Source organism: Diprion similis, chromosome 4 (genome assembly GCF_021155765.1).
Source record: "Diprion similis isolate iyDipSimi1 chromosome 4, iyDipSimi1.1, whole genome shotgun sequence".
Classification (NCBI taxonomy): Eukaryota; Metazoa; Arthropoda; class Insecta; order Hymenoptera; family Diprionidae; genus Diprion; species Diprion similis.
Genome location: NC_060108.1, coordinates 7,975,238 through 7,990,354, shown reverse-complemented (window position 1 = coordinate 7,990,354; position 15,117 = coordinate 7,975,238). Strand labels below are relative to the sequence as shown.

Genomic DNA, 15,117 nt, shown 5'->3' with positions numbered 1-15,117 from the left:
GGGATTGAAACGATGTTAAAGACTGCAATTAGCTTTCAACGACGCCCAGGATACGGGGGCGTTTTACGATACCTGATATCTAAGCGTAATTTGAACTGAAGCATGCTAATTCCAGCACTCAAGGGTGGTCACGCCCCGTGTCTCGAGTGTCTCGGTTCCTCGAGTACGTCGAGCTGCTTTTAATCCCATGGAATTGTCACCTCATGACTGATTACTACGTTTTTAGGCTTCTTTCACGTTTCAAGCACTACGATAACCTTGCATGCCGGCTTTGTTGATTCGATAGATAAACCGCAAAAAAGGAATATTGACGGGCTCTGTCTTACGGATAAGCACTTGCACAACGTTCAATGATGGGAGGTAGACATTTGGAGAGAGACAATACATTTTCGGTTGTCGGCACTCTGTAATCCTCATTTTACCATCGAAGAACCAAAAACGCCTATTAGTACCGGGCCCCACCAGGTAACGTCATCTACAGTTGAGATCATTGAGGTTGGAGGATGAGATGAATTCATAGACTTGAAGTGGTCATGTTTGGTTACATGCCTACGTGTTATTTATTAAAGGTAATTATTTTTTACTAAATCTTTCTTGCACAAAGAAATACTGGATGTAAGGTGAACATTTTTATATCGCCCAAACTGTTCACAGCGGAGGATCGTACGCATGCAAACTTTTCTTCAGAATGCCAAGAACCACAACACATAAAAAAGCCAGAGGATTTCACTGAAATCCAATTCCCATAAAATTATTGCGGGGTTCTTTGCTATGTTGATTAGTTACGGTGTGCTTTGATGGCCTACGATTGGGGTTTCGGTCCGTTAAAAAGATTTGTATCACCATGATGCATGGTTCAAATCAAAAATCTGTGAGATCAAGGGAATTAAATGTTAAATTGTACGTAACCAGGGATAACATATGATGGGCGCAAATCTATGACAAACTTAAAACTTCCGAGCGGAAAATCGCAAGAAAATAGGTGAATTGACATTTGTTATAACCAAACTGAAAAGAGGAAAGGAATTAACTATTCAACGGACATCTGATCAGGTAATGATAAATATCATGCAGGTTTTTTCTTGAGCTTAAAGTAACATTTCAGTAAGCTCTTGGACATAAAGCATCAACGATGTGGTAAGAGTAGAAAAAAATACCGGTTTCCCCGAGGAATTTGCTATGTGCAGAAACCTGACAACGTAGAAAGGTTTGAATATTCAGAAGATGCAACAAACTTGTCACGTCTCATCGATTCCAAATTCAAATTTAGTCAAGAGTATTCAAGGTGTCCATCGAATATTTTGTGGTCATAGCGGATGTCTATCATGAGTAGTACCCATATTATTGCACGCTAAGTGAACTTGGAGAAGTGACAGTTCCTTACAACTTGTATTCAACAACTAAGTACAACTGATTGACTACAGTATATAGACTAGAAGCATTGTCCACAAGATCGATCAAGATACATGACATCACCTAAGTTACATTTTAGTACTATTTAATCGAACCGCAACATGGCTGCTGCGACAGGTAATAAACATACAATATATAATAATAGATTCATGATCGAGCGGAAGAGATCCTCAATGAAATTGAGCAATTCAACAATGGACCAGTCTGAACCTTGAAAACTCACCTTCTACGTTAGTTAGAATATCGTAAAATGTTACGGTAAAGCTTTAAAAGTGGGGTTTCTGCGCCAAGAAGTGTGCTGATGAAAAAATCTCAGCTTTAAAAACTGCGAAGCAATCGGTGGGAAGTGGTGCTACTACAAATGTGTTCAATTCGGAAGAGGAATTTCATGTAATTGTGATAGAACTTCACTTATACGTAAGTTTGTTAAATTATTTAAATAGTTTTTCTGCACAAGTTGCAGCAGTCTATAAAATAATCGACAACTTCCACGAGCATAAAAATTTTCAGTTGCACTATTGAAATATGTGATAAGTTTTTAATCACTGAATTTTTCTCAAACATACTTGTTTTCCTCAGCGTGGAAATAACTAATGTCATATTAACGTAAGCCAACAGATTATGTCACAAAGGAAAGAATAGAAAAATATTCAAACGAATTGATAAAATTAACGGTACCACAAGTAATGAAATGGGATTTGGTGAAATAGAATGGAATTGAAAAGCTTAATTTGTTTATCTTCACATATCTGCTCATTAGTACTATGCACTAGGTACTCTTTGCAAAAGTATTTTAGATTTCATCCTAGATGAGATGATAAGTGAACTGATTTTGAAACAAACGTCACAAAAAGTGGAGCGGAGAATAAGAACGTGGCAAAGGAAATGATTGCCAATCATCTGCAAGTAAGATAAAATAAGATAAGATATTACAGAATAAGTATCACAAAAATGCAGAAGGATTTCGACTTCAGTCCAACAAAATCTGCTACACGCGATTCACTACGGCTAAAATTTCTTTCAAGGAAACGAAATAGAACTCCACTCATATGATGTGTGTTTCGTGTGATTTACTTTTGGGAAATAAAACAAATAATAGAGTTGCTTCGATGTTGCAATCTGGTAAAAACTTTAAGGCATGGCTCGGTTTTTCTAACGATTAAAATTCACAAAAAAACTAGAAGGCATCATTAGAACACTGAGAAAATCATTGAAACATAACGCGTCATATTAAATTCGCCTTGTTGTTAATAGTAGATCAAATGCTTCTTAGAGTATGATTCCTATGCTAGACCCTGACCATCTGTGTGCGTGTAACTAGGAACAAAGAGAATTTCGGTAGCGTACTACTAATATCAAAAGCCTGCAGGTTCATACATGTCATTAATATCTAAAATGAGTTTTTCCAACATCTGCTTGGAAAGTTCGATTTTCAAAGCCAACATTGGAGGATGCGTGTAATGAAAACGACACGTCAAACACTAACTTAGACTTCTTTGGCGAATGCTCACTGACTTATTGAGCAGAAGTGACCTCATATTATTTTATTGTGCTATTAATGGCACCTTTGTCACTTTCCAAATAAAACTTTGCTTTACAAATATTAGAACAAATAGCGTATGTCATACGTGCGAAAATTCAGTATCTTACTCGATCTCGCTAGTACTAGTGACAGTGTTGGTATACGGTAATTGGCGAGAAACAAAGTTACCAATGGAAGAGAAAACAAAATAAATCGAGTAAAATGCTTAGGGGCAAGTCCAGTATCGGTCAGCAGGCAGTTGCGAATACGAGCAGTTTTAGCCTTTTTTATAGAAGTTGGTGCTAATTTGACTATTTTAGACGATACATTGTCCATACAGGAGTACCCGAAACTAGCTCAAACTTCATGTCTATGTATGTTGGCCGAAATCAGTTTCCATTGTCTCTAAATGTTCTAATCTGCTGACATTTTCGTAGTAAATATAAGACGTGGGGTCGTGTTTCGAGTGGTTATCGCTACAACAACCAGTGTGCGGTAAACCACTTAATAATGTGAGGGCTACTGTCCCTGTGACCCGAAAGACGGTCAGTGTGTAAGTGATCATTCAGGTTCCTCCCACCCATTGAGCAAAGCTTGATGCCGTACATAGGAAACCTAACACTCCTTTCAAAGTAAAAGAGTATAACGTGCTGCAAAGATGGAGACCTATGCAACAAGACACAGAAAAAATTCAGATAAACGTCTTTTTATATGTTCAACTTATGCTCAAATGATCTTTTTTTGTGAATTTTGACAGTACCGAACACTCGGGTGTCTAACAATATTGGACATCGATTTAAAAACTATTTTGTGTCTTGATTTCCATTTTCCGCTGCATAGAAATTACAGAGCACAGAAAAGCCCGTACAAAAAAGAACCAAAGAACAAATAACACGCGTATCGAATAGCAGATACGGCATCATTTAGCAGCATAAATTTGAGAATGGTAGGTAGCTGATCGATATCAAGTTCCAAATATTAGAGAAGGCAGGATCCAGTGTAGAAACTGTAAAGCATGGGTACATGAAGCATATATTGATTTGTCAGGACATTCAGATTAGTTTATTTGTAGCTATTGCCTTATGTAACACGTTCAATATAGTCTTTTCAATAATGCGAGTTGTCTTTAGCTCAAATCACATTTAGTACGGTTTTTTTGTTATGCAATGATACTGCTATTTTTATCAGGAGAAACTGTTATTTCATAGTAGTGAGTGACCGTTAATTGGTTCGAAAATTTTCATGGGCCAGAAAAGCGTTCACGAGGATCATCAAGTTCAACCTTTAGACACCAACATTCCTTTAAAGACATTTGTAACGTCGCGAGATGAAAGTCTTCCCGATGCAAAAAGAATGATTGCCGTTTTTCATTTTCCGCAAATATCTTCAGTCTTTTCCCTACAGCGTGACTCCCCGTCTGAAATTCGCAAATCGTAAATCACGTCGGCAAACAATGTAAAAAAAGCGTTACAACAGTATTTAGCACGTTACTTTTCATCACTTCACAAATAAATCCAATTATTAAAAATACCGTCAAGTATGATCAAATTCTGTCGACATCAATATTATTTTTTTCCCTAAAATAGTTCCTTTATTTTCCATTAAAATGTTTTCTTATGCATCATTTTGTTCGTTTTATAGCAACTTCTATGAAATTGTTCGTAATTGTCGTGTGAACTGTGTCGGAGTCTTCGAGGTTTTTGAGTTATTCTCGATGGAAGCATACAGTCCAAACGATCGGTGCATGTCAATTTTTTATGCCTACAATACAATTCTAAAGTTGTAAGAGTGTCAAATGTATTCATCAAACTATTTTCGAGATCATCTCGAGATTAGTAAAACATTCAAATTCAGATTTTTTCGGTAAATACATGCATTCAAATGAAACGGGATATGGCTGTTTTCTATGCTCAGCATTTGAATATGAAGTCGTGTAAATTTCACATTTTTTCCTCAAACTTTTTCCTCGAATATTGCGGAAGTTTGTCGGAACAGACAGATAGATCGACAAACTGAGATCCTTCTCAAAACCTGCTTTTCGGATACTGCAGATCGGCAAACGCGAGGATTGATTGAAATTAGATGAAGTCGTTTCCGACGATCGAAATGATCCATATGTCGCTGATTCAAATCCGGCTCAAAAGACCAGAAAATGCTTAGAGATAGAACAGCAGACGTTAGATCATTGGCGTAGTATCCGCTAATTAGTGATAAAGGAGTGAAATGAGTGAGCAGGATGATAATTACCGATAGTTGATAATTAATATACAATAAAATATATATCTTATTTCATAGAAATATGTGTGAATCGTATCGCTAGAGATCAGACTGACAACTCAGGTTTGAAAAAAGCGAGTAAATACATAAATGATACTCATAGAAAATCTTGAGACAGTAGACAATGCATAAAATATACAACTGTTGTGTTTGGAGGCACGACGCGAGCTCGCGAGCAAGCGATAGGATTTGAGGTAGAGGTGGGCAGTTAAATGCTGCACGCGAGTGTTCGTGCTTGTAGGGAAACGACTCGAAATACGGATTTACATGAAACTGTAATGAGCGCGAGATAATACTTTCACTTGAACTGTTACATCCCTACTTTACCGAAACAGAGTAAAACCATTACTTTCTTCATATCACCGCAGGTGATGAAAAGTCAAAATAAGACTGTGAAAGCGAAACAGGACGTTTGTGCTTCGATATAAGGGAGATCAATATTCGCGGAAGAGAATCGCCGCCAAGTACTCGTAGGCTGGCGAGCGCTAGCAGAAGAAAATCACTCACCCAACCCAACTTCTGCCCAAAATCAGGGTGTCATATTTCCAGAACGAGTGAATATTTTCCGGCAGAACTCACAGGACCAAGATACCTTGTCTTTTGTACATCTGAGTGGAATCTGTACTACAGTTTCGGACATATTAACAGCCAAAGTTAATGTGAAATTAAAATTCCTCTTCTTCTCTGCCTCAATGAATGACGAACGGCTACACGTATTGAGCTCAAATTTGATTTTGAAGTGAATCCGAACTCGAACGGGAAGAATTAATGAAATCTTCAGGCACACGACGCTGCTTCATTGGGAACTCATTATGTATCGAACCGCTATCAATATTAAACTTCGAGTTTGAAAAGTAGTACATGCCATCGAAATCTTGCTCCTGATTGATTTTGAAATGACTCCGACCGCATGATCTGATGGTATTACGTGGAGAATAGTCGAAAAAAATCCGGCACGAAATAAATAAAAATGGCCGCCCGAGATCTGAAGATGGTCGCCCGTAAGCACGGACGTAGCGCCACTTTCGGTCATTGCATAACCTGATCCTATTGTCCATAGTTCCACGCATCCGAGTACTCCACTTTGTGTTTTTCGGCGTCTAGATCCTTCGCTCGGTAGATTGATGCATCCAGATTGCCCGCTTTATGGTTTTCAGCGACCAGATCCTGCTCTCCGTAGTTTGAAATATCCAAATCAGCCGCTTCGTAGTTTTCGGCGTCTAGGTCCTGCGCTCCGTAGATTGATTTGCCCAATCAACCGGCTGAATCAACTTTCAATTACTTATAATATGAAGGATTTATAGTTCATATTGTACGTCGCACAAAATATGGTTAATCTGCGGTTGTTATGAAAATAGTTGCCAATTCGTATACTCATGATTTGGGATATCTGAAGATATATTACATGCCGCAGTCAATATTGAACACTGAGAGATATTCAGTTTTGGAGATGTACAACTGTTCAACTCTGTAAAAACATGCAGCTCAATTTTGTACCCAGGAACCGCGGGACTCATGTAAGTAGCAGAAATATTTGGAATAATTTTCCACGCATGATTTGTTACGTCTCATATAATAACGTGGAATAGTTTTCGTGCATATTTGGATCTAAATGGTATCAGACTAGGGTTCAATGTGTTGACTTAATAATTAGAATTGAATAAATATTAAAATGTACGAATACAAATATGATGTTCAGACTCTTTAAACAGAACAACCGAAAACGCTAGCCTGTTCTGAATGGCGATTCGATTCTACCACGACACATGACCGAGCACTAGAAACTTGCACCATCTGACGATAATTTAAACCCTATGTGCATGCGATCAAAAATCCAATAATGAAGAAAAGACATGTTCGACGATCACGACCGTTGAATATATTAACCCTTAGCGGCACACATTTTTACTTACTTACTATCGACTTGAAATTTTGTACTCGAGAGTTTTTGGGGTCGCTGATTACGAATCTGCACTCAAAAGTTGAAAATTCAATATGGCGGACCAAACGTGCAAAAACTCGTTTGACGAGAGCGAAAGTTGGTACTCGGGGGTTTTCAGGGTCGCTGATTACGAATCCGTACTCAAAAGTTAGAAATTCAAGATGGCGGATCCAATATGGCGGACCAAAACGCAAAAAGTCGTTTGACCTTCGCAAATTATAAAACCCAAGATCTTTTTCATACTTTCAAATCAATTGCAATTGTTTTGCGGTCATAAAATCCGTCATTTGAAGTGTACAGCCGCCATATTGTGTTCGCCATTTCGAATTTTGCAAATCTGAAAACGGATTCGTAATCAGCGACCCTAAAAACCCCCGCCTACCAAAAATCGTAAGGATACTCTTAAAACTATCTTCAATAATACATTTTTTCTAAAAAAAGTGCTATTTTTCAGAATTTGTTAATTTATATAAACAAATTAACGAAACATAAAAATAATTTGAACATAAACTTTGATTCTCTAACATATCAAGATCATAAGATTACAAAAAAAAACCGGTTAAATCGAATAAAACTACTCCAAAATCGTAAAAACGTGTTTTAAAACAGGTGGCATTCTGGAATGCCACTATGCCGCTAAGGGTTAAAGGGTAACCTTACTCTGACGAACGTCGAAAACGGCTAGTTTTTATGAATAGATTTCAGAAAAATTACTCATACAATATAAATACCTGTTGAGAAGCATGTTCAAAAAATTTCATTGGAAAAAAAAAATACAATTTGATAACGGTATGTCTCTTCACAGCTTCCGATGTTGTCGTGCGCTGTCAATCGGCTTACACGATATCACAAGTATTGTTGGTCTAACCCAAACAAAAAAATATGCTGATTACCTATATTCTACTGACATTCGGCTGACGGACCATTTTTTTTTTTTTCTTCTTTGGTAATGAGATGGCACTTTTGTGCCTAGGCCGTGAAAGAGGACTACGCGGACCGAGTGAAGATTGTAAAGAACAGCCATTCTCCAAGTGTGCTCCGCGAAGCCCTCGGGCTCCATCAGGCCTCTGCGCGGGCTCCGCCGAAAGATCAACCTAAAGATCAAGCACGACAAGTCTTGTCACACAATAGCCAAAAATGAGACGACACGCAGCGTATTAAATTCGATCTCACCTACGTGCCTTTGATACTCGATCGAATGGAAGACACGCGGTGGTCAAGAATGGAACTAACTTCCTATCTAAACAACTATGACACTTTTATGTAGATAGTGGCGCCGCTGTCATGTGCCGTTCATTCGCTCCTGCACTATCATCCACAATATTGAATGCATAACTTTCTTGCTCACTTTCCACCAACTTGTGCGTTTGTTACGTTCGTGTTTGTCATTGAGAGGTTATAAAATTCGATATTATTAGATGTGATATTATTTTATGGTTGCCATGACGTAAAATTAAACACTTGATTTTAAAAGATGAAGTGAAGTTGTTGGCTCCAAGTTGTTGCATAAAATCTTCGATCCGAAGTTTAACGGCAGTTCGCTCGAAAGATGTAACTTCAACCTCAAAGGTCTCCGATCAAGATTATGAAATTCAAGAAAGTGATATGACGACTTCAAGCTCATTGGTTTCAAGGGGTAAAATATCCAACGACTCGCTAAAGGTAAAAAAAAAAAAGAAAGTATGGCGAATCTTAGATCAGTACCGGCGTCGTCGATTCTTACGACTCACCTCTCTGCACGTTATGTAACAAGCTACTTCCAAATAGTTCCATGGTACCTGCTAAGATGCGCCAAAACTCAGAAACTATACAATGTATGTAAATGAGAAAGCCACGGAGTCCTCGTATTTTGTCAGTTATCGCATTGTACACGCGGAAGAAGCGCACATTATAGCTTAGAATTTGCTAAAACCATGTATGGTAGACATAATATAGCGTATGCTAGATGAAAAATCTGGAAAGCATGTTTCGACAGAGTCGCTTTCTCCGCCGCTCTCGCGCTCAAATTAAAAATCTCGCAGGTTACTTCAAACACAATAAATTTGTCTTGCAAATGGATGAGTCGACTGATATTGCTGGACTGGTCATCTTGCTGGTAATTGTACGATATCCATATACAGTGCACGCTCTCAATAGGGCCGCTACGAGACAAGAGGGACAGCGATTTTCCAGGAAACGGAGGCCACCCACCAGTCACCATCGAGCGTGTAAAACATTGCATTTGCTGCACGGCTTTATTGAGAGTTGTACTTGAAAGAATAGCTTGGGTTACGGAGTGGGAGACAACATCCGAGTATAGAAGTGGGGAAGCGCTTCTATTGAGAGCGTGCACTGTAAACATTCGCCCGAAGAATAGTTGTCCATGTACGCATCGCTGCCAACTAACACTACCGGAGAATAAATTTTTAACACGATTAACGAATTTTTTTGAATCAACTATCTCGATTGGAATGATTGTTTTAATATTTGTACCGATGGGACCAAGGCGTTGACGGGTAAAACCGCAGGAGTGGCATCACGTATAAAACAAAGCATCAAACTGTAGATCCTATATATCCATTGTATCCTGCATAAACAAGCACTTGCGGTAAAGACGATTGCCACCCAATTCAAAATTGGTTCCTGATGAGACAGTAAAAACAATCAATTACGTCAAATCACGCCCTCTTCAGTCCCGATTGTTTTAAATTTCGTGTAATGGTTATTGGAGCAGACATAAAATACTATTGCTCCACACTCAGGTTGGATGGTTATCTCGGGATCAGACCTTAACGAGATTATTCGAACTAAGAGCTGAATAAAAAGTTTTTTTTACTGACATTTCTTCTGATTTAAAAGACCGTTTGAGTGATGTAACTTGGTTGCCCAGATTAGTTTTTTTGGCAGATATATTTGGAGAAATTAACGAATTAAATCTGTTATTACAAGGAAAACAGAAAACAGTTTTCACATACTTATAACATAATAACCTCCTGCAAAAGAAAATTAGATTTCTGGATTGTTTGTGTTGGCAAGAGAGAAAAATGAAAGGAGATTTCGTCGGTTGATGGCCATAATGTATATTTACAATGGGTAAACCGCGTGTCGGCCGGATCCTGCGAACCATCTTCAGGTTGTACAGAAAAAATTAACAAAATGCTTAATTGAACATTTGTTTACCTTTTTTAGACTATATGTATATGTTGTTTGACAGGATAATGCCTGTGTGTTTGCTTAGTTAAATTCAATTACAATTCGATCCGTATAATTCTTAATTTTAAGGTTATGCACAAAACTTTTAGGCGTGTGACTTTGATGAATTGAAATGCTTACAACTGATTATATTGGATACATGTTTAAAAAGGTAGAAAAACTTTTAGAGAATTCAATTTACATGGTAGAAATGACGAAAGCAGATTATAAACTTACAATATTTTGACAACCTTTTGACTTGATTGTTGTTAAGACGCCATCATGGAAGGAAGTGATTCAAAATCGATCGCAATTCATCGCCAGGATTTATCTGAGATCAAGGCAGTCATTTACAATTGAAACAGTGAACTTTGCTAGTCAAAGGTAGGGCGCCGAAAATTCAAACAGAATTTAGATGACGCCTTGGTATAAATGACTGAGGTATTGTATATCAGTACGTCTATTTACAGTCTTAGAGTTTTTGCTTGTATGTAACATCTCATAGTTATTTCTTTTATCCTGTTATTATTACCGACGCGTTTTGAAAATCAAAATGAAGTGCTAATTTTAGGCTATGCTAATGCTAACTATCTACATCATGGCATTTAATTTTTGAACGGTTGTCTGATATTCGTCTTTTCAGGTGTTGTGACGACTGGCCTATGTATACCTTGTCACTTATTTTGATTTTATCTTGGGTCGAGGTTATAGTTTCAAGAGATGTGAATCGTCTATTCGTCAGATTTAATATTTTACAAGCTACGTTTATTCCATCTTTTTGTAGACATTTTTTGATACTAGTACTACTCTGAATGGGATTGAGCTTGTGTTTTGTTCAAGACTGTTGCTGTTATTATCCCAATTAATGGTGTTATATAATTTATAAACTCTCCGCTTCTTAATATCGAGTAGGAAATTATGAGGATAACTATTGTTAAGTAGAGTTCTGTCGACCAATTTCAAATTTTTTGAACGGAATTGTGGGTGAGATATTTTTAGGCATCGTTCATATTAGGCTATAGCAACTAATTTTTCTGTTAAATTGGAATGCATATATCTACTTGATCACGTATTTTTGTGGTATCAATACAGCCTAATGACGCTATCTTTATTGATTACCCATGTTTCCAAACAGTTAATTTTGTTTTCGGTTTCAATTTCGCACATAAATCATATCTTCGGATGGATATTGAAGAATTTACTAAGTAGACATTGTACTTGATTTTTATGTACACATGTAATTACATCGTCTACGCAACGGAATTAAAACGGCAATTCAAAAGGAAACTGTTTTATGACTTTTTCTCCACAATATTCCAATACAATGTTTGCTACCGCCAGGTTTATGGGGAACCCCAGAGCTACGCCGTAGAGTTGTTTGTAAAATTGAGAACCGTAAGCGAAATAGCATGATTCCAGACAGTGTTTGGTCATCTCTACAAATTCCTTTTTGTTTACATTGGCGTGGGGTTTTATTAAAGGCCATTTCTTGTTGATAATTGAAATGACTAAATGGGTTGGAATATTAGTAAAAAGAGACACATCATGAATTGAAACAAGTACGTAATTATTTAGCCTAAAAGAGACTTTCATTTTGTCTACGAAAGTCCACGTATCTTTTACATAATATTCAGTATTGCCTATAATGTTAGTTAAGATGCTCGTACAAAATTTTGAAATTTCATACTTTGGTGACTTTAAATTGGAGACAATTGGTTTTAGTGGCACATCTTACTTGTAAACTTTACGTGAAAAATAAATTTTTGGCGTTAAAGAATTATGGATTTGAAAATTTTTTTGTTGTCAGAGGTATAAATATATAGGTTGACTACTTTGTCTATCCTATATGTAGGAACCTTACTTATTAATTGATACGTTTCTGAGTCACTAAGGAAGTTCAAATTTTTATCTGTATAATTTTTTTTGTCCATCAATACCGTGAAATTTTTTTTTACTTTTCCAGACAAGAGAGAAATACAAAGCTTTCCAGCTCTGAGTGAGTTTACCAACGAGACAACAGAATTGTCAAGTGAAATAATTTAAGAATTGGCCCAATGCCTCCATGATATGCACGCATCTTTTGAGACGAATTTTCCTGAAGAGCAAAGTACAAAATTGAAAATTAATTCATGGGTTCAGAATCCTTCTTTGCCGTATTTGCATAAGCCAGAAAATATGGCAAACGCAACCTGTGAATCATGTTTAGAAATTACATCAGACTGAAGCATGGAATCTTTGTTCAAAACAATGCCGCTTAAGATTTTTGGTGCGCGGTTTAAAATGAATATCCTCAACTTGCCACAAAAGCTCTGACTGTTATTTTGCCGTGTCCGAGAACACTATTGTGTAAAATGAGATTCTCGACGTATGCAGGTGTAATACAAAGACGAAATACCGCAATAAACTGAAGGCTGAACCTGATATGCATATTCAACTTTCTTTTATCAAGCTTGATGTTAAAGATTTCGTCAAAAATAAAAAAAACATCGTACCTCATGAATAGAACCGTTTCTTCAATATTTCACACTGCAATCGAGACAATGTTACGTGAAGTAATTATTTTTTAAATTTTTATTAAAAAAATTATATAAAATCAGGTTTTGCTATATTTTGGGGACCCGTAAAAATTTGAATGTTTCAAAAGGGTTGCGTCGCAAAAAAAGTTTGAGAACCACTGGTCAAGAGAAATGCTTTTTATTTCATTAATAATGATTTAATAAGACTCGTCTCGGCAAAATTGTCCGTCACATAGAAAGAAATTTTCCCGTGAATATGTGTACCAAGTTTCATGTTGTTTTCTTGATCGCATCTTGAGATGTCGTTTACACCGTTATGAAAAATAAAGTTCAAAGAAAAACGCGTTTCAATCCATTTTTGAATGACAAATTCAAATTGACATACCTTACCGTTGATATACTCTTTCTGTCTCGTGTTCTTGTTCATCAATTTAACCGTTTTTTTTTTCAAAGAAAAAAAATAATTCTATGTTGATAATTTCAAAGAAAGCCAACCCGTGTAGAAAAAAAAATTTCTCTGTTCAATCAAGTATTTTTAATGGTTAGTGGTACACAATCCAGTCCAGTTAGCATGAATGATTTATAGGTATACAAACTTGTGGTTCTGATATAACTTGTATTGTTGAGTATTTCTGAAATTTTCGTGTAAATAGAACTGATTTTCTGTATGACTAACGACATTATATCAAATTTGTAAATTTGGTGAATAATCTTACAGCGTACAATTGTCGGGAAAAAAATATTGTAATTGATCCGCTCGAATATACATATCACTACATAATAATGTCATTCAGTTTCAAATGATTAAAATTTTGCCAAATACCTTCCATTGTCAGCACCACCTCTAACACAATTCTGTTTTCTAACGCTCTGTTCATCAGCAGTAAACTATATTCCTATTCATATAAATTTGACTTGTAAATCATACGATACGAAATATGATTTCATTTCTCAGTGCGTTATTGTACCTCGCAACGCTATCAACTGTAAATACTGTACGTCTCAACGGGTATAAGGGTTGTATTTACCATAAATAGTCGGTTATAGGATACAGTATTATTGCTATCGTATATTTGTAAAGGTAGTGAAAACCGAATGAAAAACATCTGAATCGCAAAAAAAGCCGCCAAATACCGAAATTAGCTTACCATGAAAACCTTATCGTCAAGCTTCGCCATGAAATCAGAAACAATGCCAAATTCGACCTCCTTGCTCGTGCATATCGTGAAGTCGGACTTTGCTGTTTCGTTTGGTGATATCAAAACATCATTCCAAGAGTGACGTAATTGGCGAGCATATTTTCTCCGACACAGTTTTCTCGCACTCTTTTGTTTTTAACAATCTTGCACACTGCAATTGCGATGACGATAAACATTATATTTATGGTAATAATGCAATGATTTCCATATCATAATCATCATTGCTCGCGCAAACAACTCAAATGACTTGTAAAGGTGTGATCAAACAGTGAGGTTACACGATGGAACATAACTTTAGTCTAATCAGAAAAATCAGCCATCCTTCGTCGCATTCTTAATGCAACTATCGTTGAGCAAATTCCTAAACCGACTGGAAATTGCTGTTTAACAAGGATATAACGATGGCCACTATTAAGAAAGGCTTATCTTTAATGTGAAAATATGAAAAGTCTTATTTCTTATGCTCATACACAGCAGACACGCCTTTTAATATTGCTACCGCAGTTTCACTGCATAGTACGTGCCCAACAAAGATTTACGCTTCTATAGTTTTCTCGAAGTTTCATGCTCGGACTTTAACCGAAAATAATACATCACTACCTACAAAAAACCTTGATCAAAAAGTTAATTTATGTAAAGTTAATTAAAGAGGTGACTGTCGAGTTTCTTGCTACCAAAGTTGCGACGTAGTGTCTATGAATAACATCGACGTATTCAGCTGAACTTACCTGTTACTTGATAAATGGGAACATATACTCACACGTGATGATCTTTTCATTTTCTATGTACGACGACCACATCCAATGCCACTGACAATGAGCTGATGTATGAATAACAAAAGTCATACTACCATCAGTTTGTCTCACATTCTGCTAAGTGCCGGAACATATGCTCTTAAAGAAAATGTGTCAGCAACTATTTGATGTATACATGCAGTCTCAATATTTGAGCCTCGAAATACTTGATCGGCAAAAACAGTCAACATATATATAATACTTTTTTCTTTCTCATTATCAAACCGAGTAAGAAACAAATGTATTAATCGCAAATTCGAGAAATTTAATATGGCTGTCAATT

At 36.6% G+C, this 15,117-nt stretch overlaps 1 protein-coding gene and 1 long non-coding RNA gene across 2 annotated transcripts in view; one reads left to right on the top strand and one right to left on the bottom strand.

Annotated features, from left to right (window-relative positions):
- The window catches only part of LOC124405325, a 29,225-nt gene extending 21,870 nt beyond the window's left edge, over window positions 1–7,355 (bottom strand). The window contains exon 1 of the long non-coding RNA XR_006929092.1: window positions 7,137–7,355. This is a non-coding gene — a long non-coding RNA (uncharacterized LOC124405325). The remainder of the gene's footprint in view (window positions 1–7,136) is intronic.
- A 1,852-nt stretch (window positions 7,356–9,207) lies between these two features.
- Window positions 9,208–10,375, top strand: LOC124405883 (zinc finger BED domain-containing protein 5-like). The gene is given in 3 exon segments (XM_046881148.1): window positions 9,208–9,357; window positions 9,511–9,673; window positions 10,323–10,375. Coding segments are annotated over 3 exon segments (366 nt in total).
- Window positions 10,376–15,117: the final 4,742 nt, after the last annotated feature.